Genomic DNA, 16,483 nt, shown 5'->3' with positions numbered 1-16,483 from the left:
TAACAAGAGCAAGTTAAAAGCTATATTATTTTAAGTGAAAATATAAGTAAAAATGACTTTAGACATTAGACACAGCAGTGAAACTGAAATGTTGGGAAAACTTCAATTGGAAAATTCAAGGTGATGGCCCCCACTTTATTTAATCCACATACATACATAGGTTAAATAGTAAATACTATTAAACATTTGATTGGTTTCCTTATAGGAGAGGGGAAAACATACTTGATGCTGTGACTGTGCTTATTTCTACCATGTACTTGAGTGACTTGTCAGTCAGGATTATCAGTAAACCATAATTATTGCTTTGTATCTGTTAAGCTTGAGATTTTTGTTTTGTAAAACAGCATGAGAGGAAGGAAAATGTAATTTTTCCTCTATGTGTTTGTTTCCTAGCTTTATCCAAAAGTAATAAGCCAATCCACACTATTATCCTCAATCCTCATGTCCACCTTGTGGGTGACGACGCTGCTTGCATTGCCTACATCCGGCTCACGCAGTACATGGATGGCAGCGGGATGCCAAAGACTATGCAGTCGGAGGAAACGCGGGTCTGGCACCGCCGGGATGGAAAGTGGCAGAATGTTCATTTTCACCGTTCAGGGTCACCGACAGTACCTATCAAGTAAGAAACAATTTAGACCACAAGCTTCAACTATGTAGGTCAGACCAGACAGTCTAAATAGCTGCTTTTGGCCTTAAGAACCACGAACCGTCCTTTTGATAGTGTAGCTTCTTGCGGTCATTCATGCAGCGTGTTACATTCAGTAGTGTGCATATAGTATTGGTGCAAATATTTTTAAAATAACGCTTTTTGTTGTTGTTGTTTTCAACTGTGATGCCCACTGATCCAACAGTCCCTGAACTGACAGCTGAAAGAGCAGAAAAATGCTTTAATATAGATAAGGCACTCAAAACAGGATTAATTGCAAAACCTGAAACAAAGTTTCAGGAGAGCCTTAAAAAATAAAACAATGATGGGATACATAGAGCTGACAGGAAGGCTTCAGGGAAAATGTGTCACCATTCTGAAGAGCTTTCTGAAAAAAGTTTGAGGACTGTTTGTTATGGTTTCCAGCCACCGCTACTTACTCGGGCCCCGTTATGTTCACTGCAAGTTGATTTTGAGCCAGTTTACCTATTTGCTTTGTAAGTTAAGCATACCAGTATCTATCACATTCTAAACTTCTTTCTCATACTGTCTTTGCGTAACTGCTGAGCAGTCGCCATCTGGTAGGTCAGACATCTACACAGGCAAGCCTCAGATCCCTCCAGTCATCATTTTTCTCTTTTGTTCGTGCCCCCTCACAGCCTCAGAGTCACGCCGTGAGTCCACAGGAGCAGATCTGAATTCCTCCAGCCAGATTTTCAGCCGTGGAAATGACAGAATGCTTGTAGTTGCAGTAACAGGCTAAAGGGTCACAGCTTTTTCATCACGTTCCACCCAAGTCCTTTGCTTTTCTTCTGCTTGCAGCCTTCGCTAATGCTGCCGTGTCCCTGAGAGCCACCCTCACTGACTTCTGCCTTAGGTTAGACTGTTTCCCAGTCAGGCAGCCCTAGTCTAGGCTCTGCTTTGCTCAGGTGCAAGCCCTCTGTATAGAACATAATTCCATTTGTGTGAGGTGTCTTAATGTGGATAGTGGCTGAATTTCCTGGCGTGAATAAGAGCTTAGATTTCATCTTTCGAACTTCATCATGTCCTATAGTTTACTTCTTGCAACACTGTTCTCACATAGGAAATAATATTTGGTAAAGTTAGGAACACAGTGGAATGAAGCATTAAACTTCGGTGGGGATGAATTTTTAAATTTGTTTTATTTAGGAAAACAATAATTTGATTGCCTAGTGGTGACAGCTGTTGTATTTTATTTAAAAATGTGAAACCAAGGGGAGCAGGAACCATGTTGTTCTTTGCTTTTCACATTCCAGCTGCATTGCCAGCGTTTAAACAGATAATATTGAAAGAATACATCCGTCTTCTTGAAATGCAGCGCTATGTAGGTTTTTTTGGTATTGTCATAGAGGAGTGTTTTCGCAAGGGAACTGACCTGGGTATGTGTAGAGCCAGAAAGCGTAAGCAAAACAACTTCACCTGTCCCTGTGGGCTTAGACTGAGGAGATCTCAGGGCTGCGAGGGGGTATCCACTCTGAAAAGGTTGCAGAGGAGGAGTAGTGGCTCAAAGCCTTGGAGCGTGGCTAAGGCTTAAGGATCGATGCTCCGAGATTGCAGCGTAGCCTCAGATATGTAGCCCCTATGTAGGAGTGGCACCGATACCACATAAATCCTTTTCCTAACTCTCATCTTGAATTTGGAGGCTCTTTTTTTGGACCTGCTCCTATCGCTGTTATAAAATATCATTGGTCTGACAGGTAGAAACCTTACTTCCCAGTCTAAATATTAATTGTATTCAATGTATCTGGGAATAGGTATGCAGACGTGAACTGTTTTATATGAAGGCTGATTAGATCACTCTCCATCCTCTATTTTTGTAGAGTAAATGAACAATGCTACCTTGGTTGGCTTTTTTCAATAAGATCTTCATTTTTCTGGCTACCTTAATAGCTCTTGACTGCCTTTTTTGGTTTGAGGTTTGTCTTTTCATTAGCTTGGGTTCTGAAATACTCTGTACAGTTGTGGTCAGGGCTTTATTTAACTTTGCAATGTCTTTCTTCTCCCTGTTGAGAACGCCGCACCTTTTATGTTCTGTCATTTTTTTTGCACTTTTGTCATCTACATCACGTCAGCAGATCATCTTAGACAGCCACATGTTTATCCTCAATTGTCATTTCCAATCGATGAGCATGTAGAAACTTTAGCTGAGCATGCAGCTTTGTATTTTCTGTTACTACAAGTAACATTTCTGGATTACCCAGCCCTTGAGGTTGTTTGGTTCTTGCACAATACTCCTGTTTTCCTTTGTATTTATAGTGCCTTCCACCTAAGTGTAAATATACTACATGAGATCAGTCCTACTCCTTGTGCTCAGGTCGCTGGCAAAGAGCCTTTTCCGGGATGACAGCTCCCCTTTCAGTCCAAGCATTGTCCTTTTTCTTTTAGTTGTTTTACTGATTCTTTCTTTAATCCCCACCCTCTCAAGTTTAACTGGTAGATTCCCCCATAGCACCATACTAGAACTCGCTTTCTTTAATCCATCCTTACCATCTCTTAGACTGCCTTGAACTTTGCTGTTTCGTTTCCCAGTCAGAGCAGCAGTGTACCAGTAACTCCATTTCTGAAAATTATAGGAGAAATTTAATTTAAATGTTATTCTAGATCATCCTTCCTTTCTTGTATTTGAAATTTATAGAGTCTACAGCTATTTGTTTAATGATTACCCATACACAGTAGTTAATAATGTCATTTCCGTAATAAAAAAGTATCTTACACATAATGTCTGGAGAAGAATTTCAAATCTAATAAACTTGCAAAAGCAATTATAGCTCTGATCTGCTTTTGCAAACATAATATCCTAGAAAATGTCAAGTCAGTTGCTGCAAGCACAGGAGCTTTGTTTTCAAGACCACAGTAAGGACTGTGCGTAAATCTAAGGACAGAACCGAGTTCTTTGGTAGCTTTAAGTATCTGGGAAGAATTAATTATGGCACAGAAATTATTTGGAGAAGAATATGAGCACAAATGAGTAAAAAGTCACACAAGACAAACTTTGGTTTCCTTCTTGTCCATTTTTTCCCTCTGAGTGATATGACTCATAGGAGGACAGCTTTCTCTGTATTCCATGTTCTTAGCCACTTGAGCTCACGTGTTTCTGCAGAGCTGTGTCTGCATGTGCACGCAGAGCGGACCTGCGTGATCAGGGCAGTCGAAAGGCTGTTGGACCTAAAACTGCCTCCCAAACCTAAATTCAGGCCTGAGGCTCCCAGCTTCCATTGCCTTGCTTATCACACCTTTACACCTTCTTATACTGTAGTAAGTTCAATGCCGAGCAGCAGGAGCACTTCAGTAAAGAGTTTGTTCTGTGTTTGTACAGTGCCTAGCACAGCGGGATCCCGCTCATGACTTCGGCCCCTAGAAGCTACGGTAATACAAATGATATTATAAGCCGAGTTAGTTAACTACTTGCTTACACACTCCTTTTCATTTTCTCCTTGCATACGGCTCTAGCATGTCTTGCATGTAAATGACTTCTGATTCTTCTCTGTCCGTGGCGGTTTCTGTGATGCACGTGCTGAGGAAGTGAGTTAAACTGGGATGCACATCCGAATTCTGCCCTCCCTCCTTTAAGAAATCGGTTAAGGCACTTTGACTTTCTGCCTCAGCTTTCTTTTTTTTATTTTAACAGCCTCTCTGGCATGTTGGAAAGACTGAAAAAGTCTCTAAAGCAGTTTGAAAACAAAAGAATGCTTTGCCTGAGCATTTGGGGGTATTTTTCCCTCCCGCTTGGTTTTCTTCACAATATTTTCTTAAATGATCTTGAGAGTGTTCTTTGGTTTTAATACTATTGGCTATCACTTGAGCATGTATTGTTGTCTGGTGGTGATGTTACTTCAGTAATGGCAAATCTCTTTTGTTTTTTTTTTCTCCTTCCTCCTAGCTAAAAATATCAGCGGTGCCAGTCTTGCATTTTCCGTACCCAACGCACCCGGTTGATTATCATCTTGGCCATCCCGTTCTCTTCATGCATGTTTCTGAGTGCATGAAGTTGTGAAGGTTCTTCATGTAACACATTTGTGATGCACCATGTATATTCCATCTGTACACTGTTAACATTTCAATGAAGGTGATGTTCCATGCAAATAGAGAATAACAAGGCATAAAAGAAAAAAAACCAAATGCTTGTTGGACGGCAGTAGATACAGAATACATTTGTCACTTTCTCCATTTACGCCAAGTTTGAACAGAAAACTTTAAAAACTATCCTGTTTATTAAAAAAAAAAGAAAAAAAAAAAGAAAAAGTACATTTTACCCTCTTTTTTTAAGAACTGGTTTTTGACTCCTCCTTTTCTCCCGAGTCCCAGGATTTTGCTTTGGTTCTGGTAGGCATGGTTAGGATTTCCGCTGGCAGCTCCATTACTGTAAAACAGGTTTTTATTGCAGCATATAGATGGACAAAATCACTGATAAATGTGGAAGTGATAATATCTTGGCTTTGTACCAGCTGAAGCCTTCTTAGTTTAGTAGTCTGTGTAAACTGGAAAAATCTCATCATTTGCTGGCTTAGTCGCTTCTGAATTAACTGCCGACATTCTGGTGAGCCAGCAGTTTCTTTTTTTTTTTCCTTTTGAGTCTTTACCTTTGCTTTCTTACACTTCTAACTGAAATTTTCTATTGGACGCTTAAGCAAAATTCAAAATTGTGAGGAACTTGGTGATGACTGAGGGGCAGTTTTTGAGGATTAAAATGGAAGAAGAGAGGACGGTAGATTTTTATCACTTTCAGGATGTACTGTAAATTTTTTAAGGAGGCTTTAACTATTAGAAAATTTTGATTAAGCTCTAGACCAGTTGTGTGGTTAATACACTCGAGAAATGTTAGGCCTTAAAAGCTTAGTATGAAAAGTCGACTTTGCTTTACACTGCTGCTGTTGCTTCTCTGGAAATGTATTGTGGATACACCAGTTTTGTAATAACACTCCAGCACTTCACCGCGGATCTGTCTCTCCCTCCTCTTCTCCCTCGGTCTGCTCTCGGTTTCTCGAAACCCTCCCGCAGCGCACAGGTCAGCGACAGCCACCTCCGCAGCGTCACCGACTCGTGTTGGCCCCCGGTCCCTCGCGGTGAACGCCTGTGCGCTGCGCGGGGAGCGCGCTCGGTGTCGGCTCAGAACATGGACTTTGTAGCCGGGATTAGTTTCGTTTCCCTTAACGTTGCTGTGAAAATCCGTCCTTGCAAGCGTTTAGGTTTCTTCCCTTCCATTTTTACAAGAACAACCCAGGGATGGGTTATTTTCCGGTTTAGTTTCATTTGTTAATTGTTCTGTTAGCAACAGGGCTAACTGTTTTCTGCAGCGCTGTATACTGCATGATATCGATCAGCGTCCTTTTTAGCGGTGAAAAATTTACAATGCGGCAGCCTGAGGTTTTTAAAATGGGAAAGCTTCCTAATTTGTATCGTTTCACCTTTCTGTGTCGATTTCTAATCAAAAGCAGTTCTTAAACATTTTGGTGTTGTTACTAGTGGATGTATGGTAGATGGATTTAAGCTTCTCTGATAATTACTACATGATTTTAAACAATATATATTTAAACTAAGCATCTACAATAAATGTGTTGAGCCATATTAACCTGCCAATGGGATCTGTGAAAAAAGTAACGGCCTCATTTTTTTTTTCTCAATAATTTCTCTCCTTTTTTTTGTGAAGCGGCTATAAGTGGCATAACTGTATTTAAAATTAACAAATTAGGTGTAGGGTGTTTTTTTTATACTTCTAACATAGCATGTGGTGTTGATGTATTACTGTAGACCAAGTTTGTCTTCCACACCGAGACGTGAGGAAATTGTGATTTGTTCTCTCCACCACAACTGAATTATACACTTCTCTTCTGTCATTTTGGAACACTGCAGTTTACCATGGGACACAGTGTACATATTTCTTGCCATAATGGTAAATGATTGATATATTTAAGGATTAATAAATTTGTGATTTCTGCTGACATTGTGCTTGTGTTTTGATTTCCCAAGTAATGGTGATTTTTGCGGTGGAAAACGTGTAGTGTCTGCCTGAATTAAGAAGTCGGAGACACTCCTGAAGTTTCTTATGAGACAAATTTGCAGTTTGAAAATCTGAGCGTTTGCTTCCGTGGTTTGTCTTTTGGTTAGTTCTTAACTGCCTCTCCTAAGGACCCGCCTGTACACCATTTATGCTGTACTTTCCTGATAGATTTCACACATTCCTTGTATTTATAGGTCCATATTTAGAAATGTTTTAAGTAGCTTGCACATTTCTGTAGCTGCCTTAACTGTGTTCTGTACGCTCAGCCTGGAACGCAAGCTGATGGAAGAGCCGTTATTGTATGTCGAGTGTTACAGACTGTAAAATGCATTAAAGCCCATAAATAATTAGCATTTATAATAATAGAAGGTCAAAAGCTTTCCTATATGCCTGTCGTGATTTTAGGCTCTCCTATCCTGTGCTGAGCCACAACTGAGAACACTCCTTTATACCAGCAGAAAAGAAGGGCGGAGGAGAGGAGACAGCTTCCAGCTTTCATGGCTCACCAAGTGCAGAGCAGGGTCGAGCCTCTGGTTCTGTGCCAGGGCCAGTGTAGCTGCGAGGCAGAGCTGTAGCAGCAGCGGTGGTGCGGCAGCGATCCAGGAGCGTCCCGCCTGCGGAAGGAGCGCGAGAGTATTCCTGGGTTTGTGAACATTTTGATGCTTCCTTTTGGGGTGGCGTTTTGCTCCGTGTTTGTAAACACAACGAAAAACAAGTTAGGAGAGAGCTCAGAGGTTTGGAATGTTTCGGTAAACCCTAGAGGAAGCAAATGCTGTTTAGTCTGTTGGGAGGTTTTATATTTTGTCATATCACTTCTAGCTACTTTGTTTACTCATTTTTTCCACTAAATGCTATTGCAGAAATCAGTTTGACTTCCATTTTAACTGTGGGCCTGCAGTGAGCTGTTCAACAGCACTGGAATTGCTACTCATTGCAGGTATGTGGAGAAGAAGAGAAGCCTATAACAAGCCTATGACAAGGAGGGAGCTGGGGAGGATATGTTTGCTAAACATCAGGTTGAAGATTTGGGAGGAGGGTAGGTTTTTGAGGGGGTAGGGTTTGGGGGTTTTTTGTTGTTGTAAATGTCCTTTTTTAGCACAAATGTTTTAATATGCTGCCTCCTGGTGGCTTTTTATAACAATGTTTTTTATTTAGGAGTGTGCAGGAAGATACTATTTATTCTGAGCAGAAAGGAACCCAGTGCTTTTTTCTTGAATGTGAGTAAGAAAGACAGAATATTTCAGAGGATGAGAATGTCTGTTTGCTGGGACTTGAATATACTCCGTACACATACCAGGACGAATTGGTTGATTCCTAGACACAGTTAAGAAAATAAACATCTATCTACTCAAGTTGAATATTAAATCCGCAGTTCCTTGTGTCAAGGGTTGTCACTCTTTGCTGTTTCTTCAGTGTCTTATTAATCCTTTGTCAAGTATCATCTCCTTGGACTGTGTGCTCACATTAGGCAGAATTACTTAATTCTTCTCAGGGCTTTTTTTTGATTTCCGCTTAAAATCTGTTCAGTCGTCCTTTATATATAACTCATTTAAGAAGCTGCAGCCGAGCCCTGACACGCCTGTAAAGGAGCGCAGGGAGGTTTTGATCCCTGTGAGAGGGGACACTTCTCTATCACGAGGACAATGTATGCCTCACCCGAAAGGAATCCAGCATATGGCAGACTTTCCTCTCTTCTCCACCCTCTCTTGCGCAGATACCCGTGGCCAAGCAGAACAAAGTTGCAGGATCTGCCTCCGAGCCAGCATGCCTGTAAAACGAGGAGAATGCAGCAATTCTGCGTGCTCGTACGCTGCAGGACAGCAGCGCAAGCCTGCTTGTTTCCAGCACGTTCTTGTCCAGACTCTGGCACTGCAGACAGTGAGTTTGGGGACGAGGACAGCGAGGGGAGGAGAACTGATGCAAAAAAGACAGGCTAATAGAAAACAGGGTTTGCAGAGTGGAGGGATAGGAGAGCAGTATTTCTGTGTTTATTGTAATGCCACATTCTTCCTTTAAAGAAGTTGCCGAAACCCAGCTATGGGGGCTGGACCATCTCGTGAACTCACTGGAAGTGTGGCCCCTATAACCTCTAATGACCTCTAATTAGTTAACAAAGTTAGAGAGTTGAATGTGGCAAGCGGTTGGGACAGGGTTGCCTCCCTTAAAATAGCAAGGGCTGAGTGCATAGCGGCAGAAGCATCCTCTGAGAAGTTGCGTTCAGTTACAATGTAGAATTTATCAGGAATCTGACACACCTCAGGACAGCTAAGGGCCAAGGCCTTGTAGCTGTTCACTTGTGCTATTTCCTGAACTCAGCTCATAGTGGAAAGATGCTGTTTCATGTCAGGGCAGAAGGAAGAGCAGCGCGTGTCACCGAATTCCCTGCACTTCCCAGCATCCTAGCAAGCTGGTACGGGAGGAGAAGGGAGCAAAGTTTATTAACAAACAGCCTGCTGCATTGAGAAGGAGTTCATGGCAAACAAAACCACCCAGAGCTGGGAACGACGAGACCACTTCTCTCTTTCACCGCTCCTTTTCCCACCCTTCTCAGGCATTCAGATTTGGCTCTCTGAGAGGACAGCTGCCCAGGCCAAGGTGCTGACAGTCACAGATGGTTAAGTAACACATGTAGTCGAGGGACCGTACTAGCAAGCAACCAGCCTGATAGTGGAGGTAAGAGCTCACGTCTGTGTGCCTGACAGCTCATTTTATGAGCAAAGTTATTGCTGAACACTGGTACCGAAACAGAAGTCAACCCTTTAGTAAGGACGGATAAGAAAGTAGTCCCAAGCACACAGCTCTGTCATGTTACAGCAAGACATTAACTTAAGCACCATAAAAACACCATATAAAGCTGTTGCCGTATCCTGGAACTTGGAGAGACAGTAAGTACCACAGCAAGAAACCAGAGTTCAGCTCCAGGTCTCTTGGCAGGATTAAGGGTGAAGAAGTAGTAAGTATATCAGTACATTTATGAAGGAAGATGTTTATGAACTATTATCAAGCTGTTGGCCTCCTTTGTAGAAGTCAGTGTGAAGGGATTATCCCACAATGAAGGAATTGCACAGATCGCATGCCAGTGTCATGTAGACCTGGTGACCTTAACAGGATTCCCCCCTAGCAGCTCTCCTTGCACAGCCTCTGTGCTGTATAGTGTTTGAGCTTTAGTTCAATGTTTGGGTGTAGCTGCTGTTCCTGGTTCAGATTCCAGAGCCATTGCTAAGGCATGTAGCTTTTATGTTTGTTTTTTTGTGTGTAGGAATTCCCATTTAAAGGGCTGCCTGACAGCCTAGCTGGAGCAGAGCAGGTTTTCTTTGGGACGCAGTTCTTGAGCTGCCGTTTCACTGTGCTGGAAGTGCCTGAATGCCAAAATGCCCTTTATTTCAAAGGTTATGTCTCAAGAGTCTATGGTGTACTCAAGTGTTGATGCTCACCTTGCAGTCCTATGTTTTTCTCATTTTTGTCCTGCACAGTGCTATTTCAAAAGGTGCTTCCTCTCCCCACCCTGGATACTTCTGGCCACAGCTAAAAGCTGGGATTTTTAAGAGAGCTGGTTTTTTGACTCCGATCATTTTACTGATCTGGTTTTGCAAGGTTGTCTGACAAGAGCATAATAAAGAAACTATCTAGAGTAAGCTTTGGGTGGGAAAGGATAGCATTCTGAAACCAGTTTTACCAGTGGAGATGTATGTATAGTTGCTTCTTAAGTATCTACCAACATACTACTTGGTGGCCAAGAGTCCAGAGTAGCTGAACAGCTTCAAAAATGAACCATGTGCAGTTACCTGTCTTCATGTAAAGTTGATGAAAATAGTGATTCCTCCCTCAGCTTTTGTCTGCCATAAAATTCCTATTGTTGTTTCCTGCCAGTATGTTAATTCTAGTTGGATTAACCCTTTGGAACACAAAGCATTATGTTGCTTCCCACACCTGTTTTTTCTGGCCATGCTCACGCATTAACTGGACTTGCCACCATCATCATCATTTGCTCTGTGATTATGCCTCATGTTATACCATTGTGCCCTTTCTCAGGTGCTTTAGTTTTGGCTGGCAATGGAGAAGGATCAATAGTTCTAAATAGTTCTAATAGTTGTTTCTTCAAACACAAACTGTACTGCAGTATAAAGCTGTGACAATTTGGATACCTACGCATTGTCCTAAATAATTAAAAAAGCCATCTTTTTCTTTGGTGAAACTGAGCATCAATACTTTCTAATCTAGGAACATGTGTTCTTATACCGGTTCCAAAAAAACAACTTCAAGAAACAGTAGCTGGACATTTCCGTGAGGGTGGAAGGATTATGACACGCATCTGGTTTTTGAGAGCTTAACGTGGCTACAAGCCCATATTAAGCACTTACACACTGGGAAGAAAGAAAAGTGAACAACCTGGATTAAGAGAAGTCCAAAAATCAGTGTTACTCACTTAACTCATTCACAGCCAATGCCTTCGGGTCACAGTTCTTCCAAGAAAACAAGAATATTTAATAAGGTCGGCCACACTGTGCTCAACATGGAGAAGGCGATAGCCTGGCCCCCTCAGGAGGGCTCATTAAAGTCAGCATAGAGCATGTTTTTCTCCAGGTACCTTATCTAAAATCAAGAAAAAACACCTTTTTGTACATCAGTCTCTGGATTTCTCTTTCCTGTTCTTGCCTGCACGCAAGAGAGGAAGTAAAGACACTTGATAGCAGCAGCTCTGAAAAAAATAATGGTGCGTTTTTTCTGAGCAAAACTTTAACTAGAGAGTAAAGTACACGAGGTGGGCTGTACCGAAACTTGCTGGTCTTATTCACTGTGGCAAATACATTTATGAAAAATACAGCACTTAACCTTCATGGATGAATTCTGTTTCTCATGTGGATATTTGAACCCTGAGCAAGTCTTTACAAAGGGAAAGAAACCAACCAAACCAGTACGTATATGTGAAAAGCTTATATCCCACTCTACTATCAAAATTTTAAATCATGAAGCCACTGGATTACCAAGCCAAGATAAAGATACTGTTGGAAGTTACCAAAGTTTGTATCTTTTTTCTAGTAGTTCAGACCAGTCCTGCACTGATGGAGGTAGGCTTAGGGAGCCTAACTTTCTTTTACAGTGTCATATGTATATTAATTTGGCTTTGATCAAAAGTAAATACTCTTAGGTAACATATTTTAGTCAATTACAAAGATGACTCATTAAATTAATGCTGAAATTGTTTGGAGAGCAGATTAGTGACAGCTAATGTTTGCTCTAGGTGAATAACTGACAGCTTTTCTTTCTTCTCTGAATGCACTAATGTGCAAAACCCCTGCAGACTGCACTCCCTGAATCTGATCTTTCTGAAAAGCTACTCTAAATGAGAGTTTGGATACAGCCAAGCACCTTTACACATAATAACAGGGAATGGTAGCACATCCGGCCTTCTCTTTGTGGGCTTTGGTTCTGATCCTCTGGTTGTCCTTGGGGCTGCTTGAAGAATATGGTGCAGGTATGTGACCTCCATCCTAACTCCGATGTGGCGATATCCACCTCTGTGCCTTCGCTGCTCTTCTGTATTTTGGTAATTTTCAATCTGTCTCTAGACCCTGGAGAACCTGTGGATTCAAGTGGTCTGTGCAAGTCGAACAAAATGACCCTTTAGTTAAAGACTTAGATATGTGCTATGTCTAAGTTTTTAAGAACTATGGGAATATTAATTAGGTTCCAGCATCCAAGAGGGATCCAGCTGCAGTCTGCTTCTGTTGATCATGTGCAGGAACTTGCTTCATATCTCCCGCTCCCGGTCACAGTCTTGAAGAAGGTTCTGAATAGAGTTTGAGGTATCTGAAACCATCAGTGATACTTGGAAAACTGCACATTTACAGCTCATTTAAATGATAGAGTTCTCCCCTGTGCTGGTAGACCAAAACAAAGCAAAATAGTTTTTTCAAAATGTGTATGGCAAGTACTCATGCAAAGAAGACCTTTCCAAAGAGCAGTATTAAAGCAAAAAAATTGGTTTTAATTCTGCCCTAACTTAAGGTTAGGTTTCTCAAGATTTGGAGACAGACTAAGAGGCAGCATGGGCGAATATTTACTCTCTCCTCTCTGGTTAAATAGAGGATTTTGGGGGTTGACTTAGCACATTCACACCTTTCTATAAGCACTGATTCCCAGTTAAGACCAGCTTTTCACACATGACAAGGCAGAGCTTCTTTACATCCCACAAGTCTTACGCTGTCTGCCAGAAGGATGTAAGGGGGACGTCTGAGGGAGAAGAGCCGGCGGATGAGGAGCGTACTGTCTTCATTAAGAGTCCTTAGCACCTCACGTTACTCACTGCTGAGGAGGAGTAGCTGGCACGAAAGTCTAAACATTTTGATGGTGAGAGGAGAAAGCAGTCTGAGGTTTCTCTGTTGTCGGATCATTCCACTGCTGTGTCGGCACACGCCGCTGCTGCGCCCTGCCCTTCTGCTTGGATGCTTCCTCTGCCCTCCCAGGCCCTGCCTTCCTCCTCTTCTCAACCCCCCTCATCCTCCTCCCCACAATAAACACCAAGGTTATTACCACATGGCGTTTATCTTGCTAAAAACAGAGTGATGCATTGCTGCCCCTCAGAATGAATTGTTTACTTCTGCATCAGAAACTACTACCTCCATTCTCCTTCTCTATTTCCCACTTTTGTCTCTCTCTTCTGTGTGAGACCAATCCCTGGGACACGGTCGGCAGCTGAAGCAACAGGCAGCATGACTGGGTGTAGTGTTGCCGTGCTCTGATGTTTGACTGGGAGGCTTTTAAAAACACAGCTAATTAATCCTCGCTATGTCACTGATGGTAGGCGAGCATCGCCTACCTAGTTTTCTGTCTAAAAAAATTGACAGTACATGGTTTGCTCGAGGCCACAAAGTTGATGGATCGCAGGGGTTTCTGAGTACAAGGGTGAGTTTCATTCCCGGAACGACGACAGTGATTACAGGCTGCGTACAGAGGATTTATGGGCAGAATTACAAGGAGAGCTTAGAGAGCCTCACACAGCGCTTCACCGTTCGTGACGTTCACTCACGTTCCAGGTGCTCGTCAGCGGAACCTTCCTGCTTTCCAAGCTAGTGGGGAGGAGGTGGTGTCCCAAGTCCCTGCTGAAAAGCAAGGTTCGCCTCTGCCCTGGCAGCTGTAAAGAAGCAGCAGTTCCCAAATCTGAGAAAAGCCATGTGCTAGCATTCAGAGGGCAGTACTTCAATCAAGGGCAGCAGCAGTAGTACTGTGTGAGTTTTGAAGGTCAGACTAGTTAATTATATTAGCTCAAACCAACTTCCGGCATCTGTCAGCCGTTCAAAGCCAATACATCTGCAGAACATTACCAGTGTGTTTTTCATTGTACATCCCAAACCAGGCAAATTAGGAGGAGGGGAGGGGGAAGCAAAAAGCAATGAAAATCCTTCCCAAAGCCAAAAGTGGGGGGTTTTGCCACTGATACTGACGTGCAAAAGGAAAAAGAACCTGACCTGATATTTAGACGCCAGATAAATCTTTCTGAGCCGGCAGCTAGACGAATGGAGGAGACTTGAAATGGTGATGATTGATGGTGAAGGCGTAATTACAAGGTTTCAGTTTTACAGTGACTTGTTTAAAATGTAATGCTACAGTACACACTCACGCACCCAGAGTCTGAAGCTGAACAAAAGCTTGTCGGTTGCATATTTTTTCAGAAATGACTTTTAAAGTAATCTTCAATTAATTAAATGGAGTTTTTCAGGGTTCCCATTTCAAGGAGCCTCCTTTGTTCCCACTGAAGTGAATACATAGGTAATTTTCCGTTTTAATAAAATACTTATTCATTGGGTTCCTACAGTGAAGGATCATCCTTGTCATCATTCCCTCAACGTGAAAGCATTCCTCTGTGAAGAAGAACTGCAGCCTTCAGTTTCCAGATAAGGTCTAGCAAAGGAGTAAGAGCAGTTTAATGAGCAGCCCAAGATAGCTCTGCTACATGTATGAGGAGATGATCCCAGATTCTCTGGATGTCACCCCAGGTCCCTGAGCACAAAAAATCCAGGTCATTGCTGTGAGCTTTTACTGTCTGCCTGTTGTAATATAGAAGCCAGCTCCTTCCTGCTGGCTGAAAATACTTGATGCAGCCCAGGAACTGGTGTCCTCAATTTCTAACTGAGGTGATTGAACTGAGTGATTGAAAAGGGGGAGTTAGGAGCAATAAAAACTTGGATCCTTCATCCTTTCATTAGCATCTGCCTGCAGAGCTCGAGGGAGATTTTTTACTACCTTCCAGAAAAAGTGGGCTGAATAACATAGTTTAGATACATTCTTACTATTGGAGGTCAGTTCCTTCCATTTGCTGAACTGCCATCCTTCTTCCAGGAGGTAGAATTCATGCACACATGGCTTGAAATAAACCTCCTGAGTTTACAATTTCCATCTCATCTGTTGGAGCATGCATCTTTATGGGAGCTATGAAAAAAAAATAAATGAAGGCCTACTTTATTCCTTTTGCTTTTCAAAGAAAATGATAAGAATGAAAAGTAAACTAAGCCCAGTTTGGATTTGCAATCTAGAGTTTATTAGGGTCTAAGTCCCTTTGAGATAATTCACAGTTTCAGTTGTCCAAGCAGAAGAGGCTCCGTGCGTAGCTCGTGTGGCCGCAGTCAAGTCATTTGAGCAACTTGCAACAGGGTTGGACCAGAACTGCTGATTTTTGTAAAATAATGCATACTTTCTGTTAAGCTCTGCGGCAAAAGTCTGGTGTGATCAGCTGTCCCACCACACGAAAATAACCCTGGAGGAGGCATTCATCAATTCTGAGACGATATATTAGCATACCCACTTTTTATTGTTGTCAGCAGCGGCAACAATGATGATGATCATGACAATGATGATGGTGATGATGATGAATCTGAGCACAAACAACATCAATGCGTATTTGTATCTATGGGAAACATTCATTTTGCTTCAGTGCTGCCAGCCAGTCTGTCTCCTCTGAGGAGTCAGCCTGGGTCAGATGAGTGAGAAATGAGATGGTTTTGATTCATAACTCAGGATAACAACTTGAGAAGCTTCTAGATAGGAATACTTTTTATAGCTGAGCTGCAGCTTCTCGTAAGAGTTTGGTTTCAGGGCATGGAACAGTGGTTCATGGAGAGATGAAATGGAAGTGTGAGGGAGAAAAATACTGCGTTCATCTTCCATTTCCCCTTGAGACTGTAATTTTTCCCTTCTTTCTCCTTTGCAGTCAAATAATAAAGTGAGAATTTAGTAGCAACTGATAGTATAGAGATAATACAGCCACAGTGCAGACTTTCTGCAATACGCAGCTTATATGAACTATACTTAACCCTCTGAGGTGTCATAGGTAGTGATGAGCAGGGGAAAGCTCCAGATCAGCAAAAACAATTTATAGTCATTGTAAATGAAAGGAAAAAACACAAAACAAACCCAGTTTTATTTAGAAAGAGGAGATGATTTTCTAAAATGTATAATGAACCTAGAAGCATTTCTAGTGAAAGTATAGGATTTAGTCTCTACATTGGTTTGAAACTCTGCTTTTCTCACAGGGCAGGGAGGGGAGGGTGAAGAGGCTGGGGACGTTGTGGCTCAGAGCTGCTGGTTTGATGCTGGAGGAAATGACCTGATCTCTGGTGAGCGGCCTGAGCACAACGTGTTTTGACTCCCTCTTTATAAATGTGTCGTGTGTATGGTGCATCCCCTTGACCCGAGTGCTGCATCTTCTGCTGCAGACGAAGCCGTGGCCACGCACGGGAGGGAGAACGCGAAGTTCGACAGCACATCCTTCACCCCCTTGTACCATGCCGTCACCCAGAGAAAGGTGAAGTGCGTCA

General features: G+C 42.3%; 1 protein-coding gene across 1 annotated transcript in view; it reads left to right on the top strand.

The window, feature by feature from the left end:
* The window catches only part of CAMK2D (calcium/calmodulin-dependent protein kinase II delta), a gene marked incomplete at its 5' end in the record, with an annotated part of 46,561 nt that extends 41,678 nt beyond the window's left edge, over positions 1-4,883 (top strand). The window contains 3 exons of the mRNA XM_009866955.1: positions 394-622; positions 3,987-4,036; positions 4,551-4,883. Coding sequence (XP_009865257.1) covers positions 394-622; positions 3,987-3,993 — 236 coding nt within the window. The remainder of the gene's footprint in view (positions 1-393; positions 623-3,986; positions 4,037-4,550) is intronic.
* Between the last annotated feature and the right edge of the window lie 11,600 nt (positions 4,884-16,483).

The sequence above is a fragment of the Apaloderma vittatum genome, unplaced genomic scaffold (genome assembly GCF_000703405.1).
Source record: "Apaloderma vittatum isolate BGI_N311 unplaced genomic scaffold, ASM70340v1 scaffold1213, whole genome shotgun sequence".
NCBI classification, from domain to species: domain Eukaryota; kingdom Metazoa; phylum Chordata; class Aves; order Trogoniformes; family Trogonidae; genus Apaloderma; species Apaloderma vittatum.
This window is presented reverse-complemented; position numbering and strand designations above follow the sequence as displayed.